The following is a 15108-nucleotide window of genomic DNA, read 5'->3' as shown; positions in this document are numbered from 1 at the left end:
AAACAGTATTTGTGACACTTACCAGCTTTCATTTATGACTGACATCCAGGTTTTTGTCACAGACAGTCTGAATCAGTTTATCTTTGAGTTTTAGTCTTGAAGTTCATCCAGCAGCCACGAACGTGTGTGCACACACAAACACACTTATACTGCTTTGCTTGCTGTGAGGACAGCACCGACAAAAACAAATAAATCCAGTTTGTTGAGAACCTGAGAGGATGGAAGAAGCAAAGAGAGATAGAAGAGAATTTTATGTTCATGTGGATGAACATAGACAGGGTTGTTACGTCATTTCCAGCGCAAACTTTAAATGGGCCATTTAAGGACTGGTGTCTACAAAACTAGAAAATGTATAAATAAATAAGGAAGGAGTGCAGTTCTAACATACTTAGTGTGTGTCTACATGAACCAGATAGTCATACATGTGTACAAAAATGACCAAAAAGAGGAGTTTGCATATTTCGGGCACATTATTGATAGTGATATCAATTACGCTAGTGATAGCTGTATCGGCCATGAATTGAACTAAAAGATGCATTGTCATAGTTAAAATGATTTTATTATTCGCTATAAAACAGTATTATATGACACTTTTTTTGCCAAAAAGTAAAATGAATTGTTGAATTGAAACCTTTTTGTTGTTGTTGTGGTGCAAAACACATTGTTGTTTAGGACAAAGTAGGTTGGAGGAACAGCAGCACTCGACTGATTGTGCTGGCCACAGATGCTGGATTTCACATGGCTGGGGATGGAAAACTTGCTGGCATACTAGAACCCAATGATGAACAGTGTCACATGGAAAACAGCCTTTACACAAAGAGCAGTGACATGGTATGTATGGAGTAATATAAATGAATCTACATTTAAAAGGATTTGGCAACTTGCTGGAAAACTGGAAAAATAGTAACTATAGGTATTAAATTGCAGCTATACACTATGACTCAACTGTCATCACACAATTCCACAAGTTGTTTGCTTGAAAAACTCTATAAATGTGATTTATTTACAACTTGAAATGCTGATTTAAAATGTGTAACATTGATTTGGGTTTGCAAAATATCACTAATTGCAGTAATTGCTGTGTGCAGGACTATCCATCTGTTGGACAGCTAGCTATGCAGTTGGAAAAAAACAATATTCAGCCCATATTTGCGGTGACAAAAACTGTTGAGAATGTGTACAAGGTAAATACTGCTACTACTTAATTATGCTAACTATACTATACTATGCTATACTATACTATACTGTATTCTTACGCTAAGTAATTTTTCATTTCACTTTATCTATTTTTTTAACTCAGCAACTCTCTAGTATGATTCCAAAATCAGAGGTGGGAGTTCTGTCATCAGATTCTAAAAATGTTGTTGAGCTGATTGTAAATGCCTACAGTGTAAGTAGAACATTTTAAAGTGCCACATTCTTCTCATATTGTTTTTTCTAACCTGTCCTTTGAGATTAATATTTTTTTCATGTCCTTCTGCTATTCTCACAATCTTTACAATGTATAATCTGCGACAGAGGTTGTCCTCTAAGGTAACTGTGACCCATGACAACCTCCCTGACAACGTAAGAGTGTTCTACACCCCTATTTGTGATAATTCAATAAAAGGGAACATCAGAGGGGTTTGTGAGAATGTCCTTGTAGGAAAGAAGGTTAGTTCTTATTACATTTTTCTACCTTTTTATTGTGACATGATTGTAAGATTTTTTTCATACTAAGGAATATTACAATTCATTTGGTTATTAAAATGGTCATAATTGGGAACTCAAGTAATGTTTTTATTGTTGGCCTAATTCTCTCTTTCTCTCCATTTTTGTACACATATGTTTACAATGGTGTAAGAATGTGTAAAATCTCTATTTAACTCCACAAATCAACCTACCCTCTCCAGATTTCTTTTAATGTCACAGTGACAGCAGACTCGTGTATGGAGAACAAAGCATTCATAATCAGACCACTGGGCATCAAAGACACACTGACTGTGACCTTATCTACAAACTGCAAGTGTCAGTGTAATGACCCTGTTGAAAGTAGCTCACATTGCACTGAGAACGGAAGAGGAAGAGTCAACTGTGGTATTTGCAAGTAAGCTTTACTACTTACACAATGTATTTGTCAGCTATTTGACATGTGAACTGTACTTCTAAATGTTTTAAATAAATTAGCAAAAAATTAAATAGTTTGTACCTGACTGGAAGCAGTTTTACACTGCACTTTAACATCAAACTAAAATAGAATAATAAGTGTAACTGTTTTTAAGAAAACTACAGATATCATTTTGTGTTTGATGAAAGGTAAACAGAATTAAAGGTTCCCTATTATGCTTTGCAGTCTAAAGACTATTGGACCTGGATGTTCCAAGAATGTTTCTGATCCTTTTAGATTGCCTCCACCGGTCCGTCTGAAAATGTGCCCTTCAGGCCCTCTGTTGGCGCGAGCTGTTTTCGCTTAGTATGCATATGAGACCACAAAAACTTTCTCAAAGATGATCCATGATCCACAGATACTCCACAATCCATATACTCTGTAATATGGACACACACAAATTAATTATCTTTGTGTGCTTCACTAAATATAATAAGAGTGTAGAATTTACACATTTTATTAGACTATTCTATATATTTTTTTATTTTATTTTATTTCAAATGTTCGGAAGCTACTGTAAACACCACATGTAAATTACAAAGGAGTTGTTGATAAAAATAAAAGAATATAAAACAAGGTCACAGCTCAGTCCTCATTGGTTCAGGTAAGCATTCTTCCTTTCTGGTCTTTTAAGGTAGAGTAAGGATAAAACAAATCAAAATTGTTATTAACAGCAAACAAGACTTGAATAACACTTAAAATAATAACTCTGCAAAACACCATTAACTGAATGACTAGCCATAACCGTCATAGATACGCTGCCGTACTACTGCTGAACTCCAAAACAGCTGATCTGCTCCACATGACGATGTTACATAAACACGCTACTTTTACACCATCTAACCAAAACTAATCCCATAAATGTAGTTTTAAATGTTTCACATGGCATTACTAGGACATCCCTACTATCCCGCTGTGTAATTAGCCCGAAAAATTCTCCTGCTTCAGAGTCAGAGTGAAGCTAGAAAGAGAAGTGCTCTTCTAACATACTTGGTGCGTCTACGTGACCCTATGTCCAAAATGTGCATTTTGCAAAATAGGGGACCTTTAAATAAAATGCATGACAGAAAATGTGATGCTAGTAAGAGGCTTTAACTATGTACAGATATTTAGGTGTAATTGCCTTTTCTAACCTGGCTTTTTCAGATGTAATGAAGGCTATGTCGGTCAGTTCTGTGAGTGTGACAGGGGCGGAAAAGATGAGCGATCCCTGAGAGCATCCTGCCAGAGACAGAATGGCACAGAATGTGAAGGTCAAGGAGACTGTGTGTGTGGCAGGTGCCTGTGCCATACATCAGAAAGTGGAAAAAGTTACCATGGTGACTACTGCGAGTGTGATGATGACCACTGTGAGAAGTTTCAGAATCAACTTTGTGGAGGTAGAGTTGCAGTCAATTTCTTATTATGCTGTGGGTCCAAACCACATTTTACAACATACTGGTTAATGGAAAGGGTTACTACTTTAATTTTCCACTGCACAACTGAATTTTAAAAAAGACTGTGAGAAATCTACCTAAAATCATACATCAAATATAAATCAAACCCATATTTCTGCACTGTCAAACAGAAAATATTTTAAATGTTTAAACTGAGAAAATCCACCATTTTCAGAGAAAAACAATGTTTACTTTGATGTAGATTTTGCACAGTGACTGAATGTTTTTAGAATCTGGATTATAAATCACATATCATCAGGGAAGAGGGGTTGAATACAGAAGTTATGCTACAGACAGAAACAAGACCTCGTAGCTCAGAATCTTGCACTACACAGGGTACAGAAAATTAGAACATGTAGACATTTGAACTTATGTCTGTCTGTATGTAGATTTTACACAGCTTCCCAACTTTTTTGGAATTTGGGTTGTACAATCCTCATACGATTACAACAGCGATAAAGTCACTTATACTATTTCACAAAAAGAGGACCCAGCCTCAGAAGACATGTCAATACAGGTGACAATCTCCTGACTGGTTATTGCTCTGGGCCATTTTATCAAACAAACTTCTCCCTTAGTCTACTTTCTTATATCCTGCACTACTAAACTGGGTTTGTGGTCATCTGACCCCATCATTACCTCTACATGGCCTTTAGTTACTGGGATTGATGCACAGTAATTTTCCTTTTTTAGGATATGATAAGATCAACTTTATTAATCTGTGAAGGAAAATTCAGGTAGTCAGAGATAGAAAGATAATGGAAGGGTTAAGTAACAATCTGCTATTGGCTAGAGTATTGAAGAGCCTGATGGCTGTGGGGATGAAGGATCTCCTGTGTCTTCCAGTTCTGCAACTCAGTGTAACTCAACTGCAGCTACTTCTCTGGTCGATCAGGATGCTGTGTAGGAGGTGATCGGTGTATTGTAGAATAGTTTCTTTCTACTTCTGTGTGTGTTTATCCATCACAAACTCTAGTGAGTCCAACTTCATTCCAGTCATTGTACAAGCTTCCTGTAACTTTAGATCAGACCTGCACATCTTTCAGGAGGAATTTTAGCCCAGATCTTCTTTAGGTCTGTCATATTGTTTGAACGGCTCATTGTATGGCTCTCTTAAAGTCGTTTCATAACATCTCTTTTGGTTTGAGGTCTGGGCTCTGACTTGGACACTCAGAAGGGGGATTTTTTTTTTCTGAAGCCATTCTGTTGTGTGTTTCTGTCATCGTCCTGTTGCCAGCCAGAGTTCCAGCTGACATAGAGGCATTCTCACATTGTCCTGGAGAATTTTTTGATACACTTGGGAATTCATCTTCTCCCCAGTCACTGCAGCCAATTTTTCAGCACATTATATTTGCCTACATTTATTGACATACACCTGTATGTTTCTCTATGTAACATTTGGCACATCCACAAGCAAGGATTTGTTCTTCACTGTAGTAAATACACATTTGGATTGTAGTGCTTCCATAGTCCCATAGAGGGACTTAACCTGAAAATGCACTAAGAAACTAAGAAGAAGGAGAATATTGTTGGACTGACACTCTATAAGAGTAACACTAATAAGAGTTAAGTTGTTGGAACTTTCTCACAGTGGCTCAAGTGGATAAGTTATAAGTAAGTTTAGTTAGGTTCAGTTTAATTGTTCTAATGAATCTTTCTACTAATCCTGCAGACTGTGGATGATAGGCACTATGATTTTTTAAATTCTTTTTTTAATGCCTTGAGTAAAGGGATGTGAGCATTGAAAAATGTCTTCCCATTTTAAGAATTGGTCTATAATTACCAGAGAACATTTCTTTAATAAATTGGAAAATGTGTTTCGATCGTGGGAATTGTCCTATTTTTGGTTTCAGGTTTCCCTAGGAGTTATATTTTGCACAAACAATACATCCTAAACTACATTTTTGAGTAGTTGTAAAGCCATATGTTGTACATGCCTGATTAATCATATGTACCATCCCTCCTTTTGAGACATGGTTTAACCCATAACTTAAAATTGCAGCATAATGAAAACGATTTTGGGGAAGAATGGGTTTGTTTTGTGATCTCATATCGCCATCAGGGTTTTTCTTTGCACCTTATTTAAGCCAGTATTCTTGTTCAGTCTTGGGAGAATTGTCCTGCGTATATTTGGGAATTCCATCATCTAATTTTGCAAATTCATCTTTTTTTAATGCAGCATGTGTGGAGGTTGTTGGAGCTGCACATTTTGCTGACTCATTTGCTTTTCGGTTGCCTAGTGCAAAACACTCCTGCATGAGAGGTGCACCAGAGGATTATCGATGAGTACTAATAAGGCAGTAGTTTATTTCCTACGCAAGGGAGCATAGCACCCTAAAGTATATAACGCATACATTTCTTTTTATGGATTTTAGATGGGATGAAAGATGTTTTTCTCTTTGTAGGAAAAAGAGTAACAACTGGCAGCTGTGGCATCATAACTACATTTAGTTTTGTTTAGGTGAATTTCAATGCTGGAACATTTTGTCTGACTCACTAAGATAAGAATTCAGGTCCATGCAGTCTAATGAGAAGCAGAAATGTAAAACTCTCTGTAATACTTTTTCTAACAATACTATAAATTTACAATTACAAAATTTAAAATAAAAATAGAGCAAAAGATTGTATGATTCCTTGAATACTCCAGTAAATTTCTCATCTTAAAAAAAGTTTGTATGCAGGTTATAGTAGACTAATTATGTTTCAAGCATTTTCATGAAGTTTAAAAATGCAATTTCAGCATCAGATATAGTCAGTTTATGTAATCTTGAATGTATTAGTTATATGTCACTTAATTAAACCACAAAAACAAGGGATTGTATTCATTCATTTTCTAAATAGGTAGTATGAACTTCACCAGTGAAGGGCTTTTCACATGCAAAATAAACAACATATGAAGAACAATGATAACAAGTATCGAAAAGCATATCAAAAGAAGAAACAAACTATTAAAATTAAGTCAGTGAGTCGCAGACCTGACATAGTTATTGTAAACAAGGAATTTGCATCTAAATATTGAGCTTAGTGACTTGACTTTTACAATGCTTTTGCTCACTCAAAATTTGGATCATCTGATGCAAAAGGTGCAATCTTTGTCTGACATATTAAGGTGTACACAGAAATGCTGAATTTCTGAAATTTCGTATGGATCTTAAACCCAGTTGTCTTCGAGGTACATTAAAAACAAATTGGCCTTGTTGATTAAATATTGTCAGTGGGGACCATATAAATTTCCCTATAGCTCATTTTCAAAGCTTTCAAAGCAACTGTAATGAGGCAAAACTATTTCCCTCTGGGATAAATAAAGTTTTTTTGAATCTTGAATCTTTCTGTTTTTGGGTTTTCCAGTCTGCTGCTGACTACAATTGTTGCCCCCACTACTTATGGGCTTGGATGCAACTTATAAATAATTGATAATGATTTCATTCAATTCAGAGTTTGCTTAGGGAGGGATATATAATTCACTGGGTAACATGTATAGTTGTATATGTATGTGTAGTTCTGACCACCCTCTCTTCACATTTTTTAGGGAATGGTAAGTGCAACTGTGGCAAATGTGAGTGCAATCCAGGCTACGACGGCTCAGCCTGTCACTGCAAAAAGTCTGAGGAGAGCTGTCTTACCATAAACAACACCGTATGCTATGGCAGAGGGACTTGCAAATGTAACCGCTGTGAGTGTAAAGAGGGATACCAACGTCCACTATGCCAGACATGCCCCAGTTGCCCTGATCCATGCCAGACCAAACTGTAAGTTGTAAAACCTCCACTCGACTTTCACTTTGCAATCATTCCTAAAGGTTCGGTTCACCAAATTACAGTATTTGGTGACAAATAAAGTTTAAAGTCCGACAGGTCAGTGATGACATAATAAGACCTGACTCTAAAGTATTGGTCATCTTCCTTCATTTTCAGGAACTGCATTGAATGCCTAGGCTTTGACTCAGGTCCCTTTAAAAAAAACTGCAGTCTGGCTTGCAGCAAGAGTCTTCATCATGAAATGGTAGATAGCATCCCCAAATCAAGCAACGAGTGCCATCAAAAGGACTCACAGGGCTGCTGGATCAATTTTAAGCTGGACCAGCTGGTTGGAGAGGATAATTACAACGCTTTAATTCAAAAACAAAGGGGTAAGCTGATGTTAAAGTGCTAACAAACTGTTCAAATGAAGAATAATGGGCCTCACTCACAAAGCGTGCTTAAGATTTTCTTCTTAAAACTGATAGTTTTCTCAAACACTTTATTCACCAACACAAGTATTCCATTATTATTATTTACCAACATTTTCTTATTTGGGAATTGTTCTTATGTAAGAACAGAATATGTGCACACTGAAAAGAACAGACATTTCATTGTTGACACACAACTACTGCTTCTAATTAAATTCTACAGTTGTATAATATTATAACTCTTTTTTATGGAAACTTTTGTGATATTAACAGACTGAATATCAACAGACATACAGAGTATATACAATAAAGGACACAGTCCTGCAATATCACAGCTGTATGTCAACATCCCAGCATCTGTCACAGGCCTCATTATTGGAAGGATACATTCTGGTTAGTTTAGCTTTCGGATAGTGGATTTTATAGAGGACTTTACACTGGATCAAGCTGTGACAAGAACAAATAGAGGATGAAAGGAATAGAATGAAGAATAAAATGCACTGTATTATGATTGTGCTGTAAATCAGGTAGTATTATACCAGTAATTATGAAACATGCATATTTATGCATTGGACAGCTGATACGTGATACACCATTTCACCACTTCAGATAGGGAATAAGGTTAAATGTGCACCAATGAACACCGCACATTTTCCAAATGTTATCTGACTTGTTTAGCTTCTGGTCTGTCCTGTTAAGGTTGTAGTGTTGCCCAACTCAGCTTCATCATTTGTTGTGTTCAACTGCAGTGCACAAACAAGAGTATAGAAAAGGATCTACAGTGCATGTTAGAAATAAATGCATAAAAGATATAATAAAAAAATGTATCAGGTTTTATCACATTTTTCCCCAAAAATGCAACCATTCATAGGCGCTCTACCAATGCACCTGTATTATGTCCACACATGTTCATGTATCTACATCATGAATGCAGTGATTTTCAAAATAAATAGCAATAAATACATATCCAACCAAAGACTGGTAACAGGTACGAACCACAGCCACTTACTGAAAGTCAAGACATATAAATTAGTTTTAAGTTCAGATTTGAAGACCACCACAGAGTGAAACTGTCTAATGTCTACACTTCAAAATCTGATATAACTTGAATCAAATTTCTAGCAGCAGCATTTTGGACCATTTATAGACTTCTACTGCTGGCTTGGGACTATGCCAATGTGATGTGTTTTTGGCATACAACATACAATGGTTTCTGAAAGTGATTGCAACATGTGGACTTTCCCACGTATAGGGAAAGGAAAAACAATATTGACAACATGTTTCAAACTCAAATACAGTGAACACATTGTATTCAGAATGGGAATGATTACAGCTACATTCAGCTGCTTTTGAATGTCTTTAAGCACTCACACATAATACTTCACTGGAGAAATGGAGAGATTATCAAGAGTCTCTACAATGTGCAAGTTGTTAGATGAAGGCAGCAGAAGAAAATGTTTTGGTGACCAACCAGTCATGTATGTATGCTTAACAAGACGCCAGTCTTACCAGTCCCAGTCCCAACTCTAACTTTATCCATTAAGTGTTTCCTATTCTACAGCTGCATGTTCTAGTAGTCTCTCAGTTCAAGCGTTTCTCCTGCAGCTTTTCATCACCCACACATTGCAGCAAGAAAATTAATCTGTAACAATAATCCTTGATCATTGATTATGTCGCATTCATTGCACATAAAGCAGATCTTGTCTGATATGTGAAAAACTAGCGAAAGCACATCTCAGACCATTTCAATCAGACCTTTGTCTCTCAGAACCTTAAGCTTACATAAAGAAAATAAAGCATGCTGCATTAAAGTCATGTTGACAGACTGGAAATGATGGGAATAGAACACACAATAGTCAAAATTGGTGCTTGTCTCATACATTGTTGATTAACAGTTGCTGCTACTAAAAAGTGCACAAAAGTATATACATAACATCGGACTCCACCACTTCAACCTGGATAGAGAAAGGAGTGACATGAGTCTTGCTTTTCTGAAATCCCCCACCAGCTTATTTGTTTTATTAATGTTTAGCTGGGTAGGATAAGCTCACATCACCCCACAAAGCTGAGTTGTTAATACTCTGATAAGATAGAAGTTATAAAGCCTTGAATTTTAATTCTGTTTAATCACATTAAATTAATATCAAGGCACTTTACAATACAATGTGAAGTAATCTGATATAGAACTTATGCGCAAAGTTTATGCATTCTCCTCCATTGGGCAACTTACAGTAAACTCTAATTGCAGTAACACTAAAAAGAGCTGCAAAGTGTATGCATACATTTTAGATATGTGTAAAAGCTTCTGTGATTTATAACTCTTCTTCCAGACTGTCCAGAACCACCCAGTGTAATAGCTATTATTGGAGGCTCCATAGCATCAGTGGCCCTCATTGGCATCATACTGCTGATGCTCATCAAGTTACTCCTCTACATGAAGGACCTGAAAGAGTTCAGGAAATTTGAAAATGAAAAGAAGAAATCCAAGTGGGCAGAGGTGAGATGCTTTTATTACTACTGCTAACAAAAATGAAAACTAAACATCAACATTTTAAGAGCTAGAGCCTTAACAGTAATTTATTTATTACCTTGTTACCTTCAATTTAGGTGATAAGGTAAGTTAAGTGTTGTACAATGATTCATGTTTCCTTTTATCCACCTGGATTTTGTTTATCAACAGTCTTGGAAGATTTCCCAGAGGTTTGAACTTGTCGGCTGCTTTTTCTTTCATTCTTTAGTTTAAATCATCCCAAACCATCTCCAATAGATTTAAATTGGGTGATTGTAAAGGCCATCATCATTTCATCTCTCTCCTTTGACAAATAGCTCTTTCATAACCTAGAGGTGTGTTTGAGGTGTGTTGGAAAACAAATGATGATTCCACAAAGTGCTAACCAAATGTGATTGCATGTTGCTGCAACATGATGTGGTAGCCAAGCTGGTTAAGTAAATGGTCTGCACTTATATAGTACAGACCATTTACATTTGCATTTGTGTCCTAAACTTTGACCAGGTAACCAACAGTAACACCAGCCTGTAACTGCCTGCATCAGGTTTAAAGCCCAACTCTTGCCTACAAAGTAGTTAACTCAACAGCACCTCTTTACCTGAACTCACTCATCAGGGTCTACAAACCTTAATTATAAAATGAATTTGCATCAAAAATAGTAATGTGTTAAAATTTCTAGATTAATTTAACAATATGCAACACAAAAGCAGTACAGCATACCACACTAGTGTACAACAGGATATTGTTCATGAAGCATGATGAGAAAACTGATGAGCCTTGTACTGTACTTAATTCTTTATCGTCCACAGTTGACTTCTGCCATGATGCAGTTAATGCAACTGCAATATGATGGATGACCACTAATATCACAATGACACAAAACATCTGACAATAGCATTTCCCAGCAAACATTTCATGTGATGAAATAAATAAAAAAAATGAGCCAACCAATTATTTTACCAAATAACTTATAATTCTAATACCGTATAGAGTTTTATAGACTTATAGCATGCAGAGACTGCAACTATAGTTTTCACAATGAAATATAGTAGTTGTATTTGTGGATTTGAACCTGTGGTGCTGATATTAAAGCTGTACAACCATGTCTCTTTACTGCACACACTAATCCAAAGCCATGACTAGAGTCAGAGTCACTACTACAGGCCGTCATGATCAAATTAAGGCAGCAGCCAGTCAGAACTGTCAGCTAGAGAGAAATGTAGGAAGCAGCCACAGGTGAAAGTGAGGCCACTACTGCTTTACTACACTGTTCAAAAAAATTAAAGGAACACTGTTTAATCAGTTTAACATCAAGTCATTTAAACTTCTGGGATAATGAAGTACCTCTGAAGTAGCAGAGGGTGTTGTTAATCAGTTTTAGCTGCTTTGGTGGTAATGAAATTAACAACTGGTGGTCTAGAGAGGCAACAATGAGATGACCCCCAAAACAGGAAGGGTTTTACAGGTGGAGGCCACTGATATTTTCCCCTCCTCATCTCTTTGTTTGTTTTTGTCACTAGTTTTGCCTTTTGCTAGGGTCAGTATCTATTGCTACTGGTAGCATGAGGTGATACTTGGACCCTACAGAGGTTGTACAGACAGTCCAATTCCTTGAGGACGGCATATCAGTATATGCCATTGCCAGAAGGTTTGTTTTTTCTCCCAGCACAGTCTTAAAAGCATAGAGAAGTTTCTGGGAGACAGTTACTCTAGTAGAGCTGAAGAAGGAGGCCTTTAACTTCTCAGCAGTAACTGCTCCTTTGCGGAGGAACAGGATGAGGCGTGAGGGTCTGGAGAAGCTGTTGAGAATGATTGATGATTGATTGATTTATTTGCAAATAGATTCCCAGGTATTTGTAGACAGAGACAACCTCTACCACTTCAACCTGGATAGAGAGAGGAGTAACATGAGTCTTGCTTTTCTGAAATCCCCCACCAGCTCATTTGTTTTCTTAATGTTTGGCTGGATATAATAATCTCACATCACCCCACAAAGCTGAGTTGTTAATAGTCTGATAAGATAGAAGTTATAAATCCTTCAAAAGGAAACTATAGAATCTGAAGGAGTCTCACAAATGCCCTCATAATATGTGATGTCATTGCATTGTCATGGTTTGTAGTCAATGAAGACAATGAAGCATGTCTTCTGCCATAACTTTTTCCACCACACAGAAATGTAAGCTCAGGTTGATACACAACAGCATACAGTAGCTTGGGGGCACATGCTTTTAGCTATCTAGGCTTGCAGCCATTGTGGAGCAAAACCTGTTTAGCTCTCTCTTTACATGATCTGCTGGGATGGTGACTATGTGTGTGGTGGTTGGTTCATGTAAGGGAAGGACTTAGGAGCCCATAAATGGTGATTAGGAGGGAATAAAAGGTCATACTCCTGTTTCAATTTGATGTTGCAAAAGAATTTCTGTAGTTATTATTAAAGATTATTATTATAGAATAGTGAAAATACTTTATATATAATTCTCATCTCACTAAGTCATAATGTTGTAGTTGCCCTACCTTTGTTATTTGGCATGTTATGATATAATGTCTTGAACTTCAAGTGTAAAATAACAGTTTAGATGTAAATTTACTAATCTGGGATTCCTGTTACTAGGCTGACAACCCACTGTTCCAGAATGCCACCACCACTGTGGCCAACCCCACCTTCACTGGAGAATAGACCACTTCTTAGCATTGGGCTCACACAGCAAACACACCTCTGATGTATCTGATGTATTTCTGTGTGTTAACAGAATTTAATTTGTAATGCTCACACTTTCTATAGCTGTCTGCCTCCCATTATTTACTGGCATTAATTTTATCTATCTATCAATCAAATAATCTCTGATAAATGTATTATTAAATTTTATTATTCATTTTCTTTCATTTTCTCAAATTTTTATTGATTTTATTGCAATTTTATTGCAATTGTTTAATGCTTTTGCTCATTGCTTATAATACTTAAACAAGATATATTATTCATAATAATTCATACTTTATTAATACTCTTGGGGAAATTCTTGTGGACAGGCGGTTCATTTGAAGTGCCCAGGGCTTGTCCAAGGACACTTGGAACTGGGAGTCATACAACAATCTTTTGGGTTCACAGACAGCTACCCTACCAATCGAGTGATGGCTGTCCTTTATGTAGTATACCTTTAAATATACAGTGCCTATAAAAAGTATTTACCCCCTTGGATGTTTTATCCTGTTATTGACATTATAAATCAGTCATGGTCAATAAAAGTTGGCGACTTTGACAAAAAAGTTTCTACAATGTAATGTCAATTAAATAAAAATATGTAAGTTGAAATCAGTGTTTGCATTAATATCGTTGTAATACCTTTAAAATGACTGACTTAATCCAACAGAAGTCCAGATATTTGGTGCTAGTAGTCTCAAAATTAGTGAAATTGTGATTACCTGAGTGCAGTGAATGCATCTCCAGTGATTGCAGTATGAAGACACTTTTTGCAAAGAAAAATGGCATAAGACTCAAGTGTCCAGATGTGCAAGCCTAATTGAGACCTATCCACACAGACTTCATGCTGTGATTGCAGCCGAAGGTGCATCTACTAAATACTGACTTGAAGGGGGTGAATATTAATGCAAACACTGATTTCACCTTACATATTTTTTTTAATTGGCATTACTTTGTAGAAACCTGTTTTCTCTTTGACATTAGGTGAGGCATTAGGTATTTTTCGTAACTTTTTTCGTCAGTCGCCAATTTTTATTGATCATGATTAATTTATAATGTCAATAAAAGAATGAAACATCAAAGTGGGTGAATACTTTTTATAGGCACTGCATACAGCAGTACAGTTTATAAGGGTACAGAGTATAAAGATGTATAACCCTAGTCGTAAATATGTATTCAGAACCCTTCACTTTTTGCACACTATGTAAATGTAATTTTAACTGAACTTAAGTGTGAATAGTTGTCTGTCCCTGTGTATCAACCTTTGATAAACTTTATTTCTCTTACTGTAGTTATTACGGATCTCTTTGATGACTCCTAAATATATCTGTAAAGACCTAAAACTGTTCACAATATGTCATTTTTTTCAAATGTCAGAAAGACAAAGTAACATGTATAGGTATATTAATTAACAATAAACCTAATATTCATACTCTTTTATGTCTGTTTTGTTATTATAAATGTCTGTAAGGCTTTTTAATAGCTGCAAGTATTATTTAAGCAAGAGTAAATACTTTATATGAGTAATTACTTTTGTATTCATAATTTACGAAGCAATGCTTCTACATTAAAAGGCATTAGTAACAGTTATATAATAACTGAATATTAGAATAATACTTAATTCTTGTTTAAAAAGCATATCTATATTATGTTGGATAGATATACTTTTGACATTATCAAATAATCTCTTATAATTGCATTTACATACTTTATTAACAATCTTTATTTTTAGTAGTATTAAGTATTAAATTACATATAAACCAGTTAGTTTGAGGCTATCAGTATTTTGATAAGATGATTTAAAAAGTGTAAGTAAATTATTGATAAACTATTTGAGTGTACATTTATATTATTGTCATTGTTTAGACATACCATTTTAAATTCACACTTTATTGTTGTTGTACAAGAAAGTAAAACAAAAGTTACTGTGCTTATCTGAGATAAGATAAAAATATGAACAATAAACACATACAAGCACACATTCCTCCTTACTTAATAAATTAAAAACACAAATAGAATAAATATATATAGTAAATAAAAGAAAAATAAAATAGGAATGTAGCTCAGTTGTAGAGCACATGCTTTGCATGTATGAGGTACTGAGTTCAATCCCTGGTATCTCCAGTAGTCCTTGGGGCAGTTAAGGGATAT

The 15108-nt window shown here is 35.8% G+C and overlaps 1 protein-coding gene across 3 annotated transcripts in view; it reads left to right on the top strand.

Annotated features, from left to right (window-relative positions):
• The window catches only part of itgb2 (integrin, beta 2), a 28375-nt gene extending 13981 nt beyond the window's left edge, over window positions 1-14394 (top strand). For 2 of the 3 annotated variants that reach the window (XM_026377220.1, XM_026377221.1), the window contains exons 7-16: window positions 673-831; window positions 1089-1184; window positions 1301-1390; window positions 1519-1653; window positions 1893-2086; window positions 3293-3525; window positions 7112-7331; window positions 7497-7711; window positions 10081-10247; window positions 12871-14394. In XM_026377220.1, coding sequence (XP_026233005.1) covers window positions 673-831; window positions 1089-1184; window positions 1301-1390; window positions 1519-1653; window positions 1893-2086; window positions 3293-3525; window positions 7112-7331; window positions 7497-7711; window positions 10081-10247; window positions 12871-12936 — 1575 coding nt within the window. In that variant the 3' untranslated portion in view covers window positions 12937-14394. Of the gene's footprint in view, window positions 1-672; window positions 832-1088; window positions 1185-1300; window positions 1391-1518; window positions 1654-1892; window positions 2087-3292; window positions 3526-7111; window positions 7336-7496; window positions 7712-10080; window positions 10248-12870 lie in introns of those variants that run through there. The other variant, XM_026377222.1, reaches the window with a different exon arrangement.
• The last annotated feature ends 714 nt before the right edge of the window (window positions 14395-15108 follow it).

Source organism: Anabas testudineus, chromosome 21, assembly GCF_900324465.2.
Source record: "Anabas testudineus chromosome 21, fAnaTes1.2, whole genome shotgun sequence".
NCBI lineage: Eukaryota > Metazoa > Chordata > Actinopteri > Anabantiformes > Anabantidae > Anabas > Anabas testudineus.
Note: the sequence above shows the minus strand (reverse complement) of the source record. Positions and strands in the feature narration are given on the sequence as shown.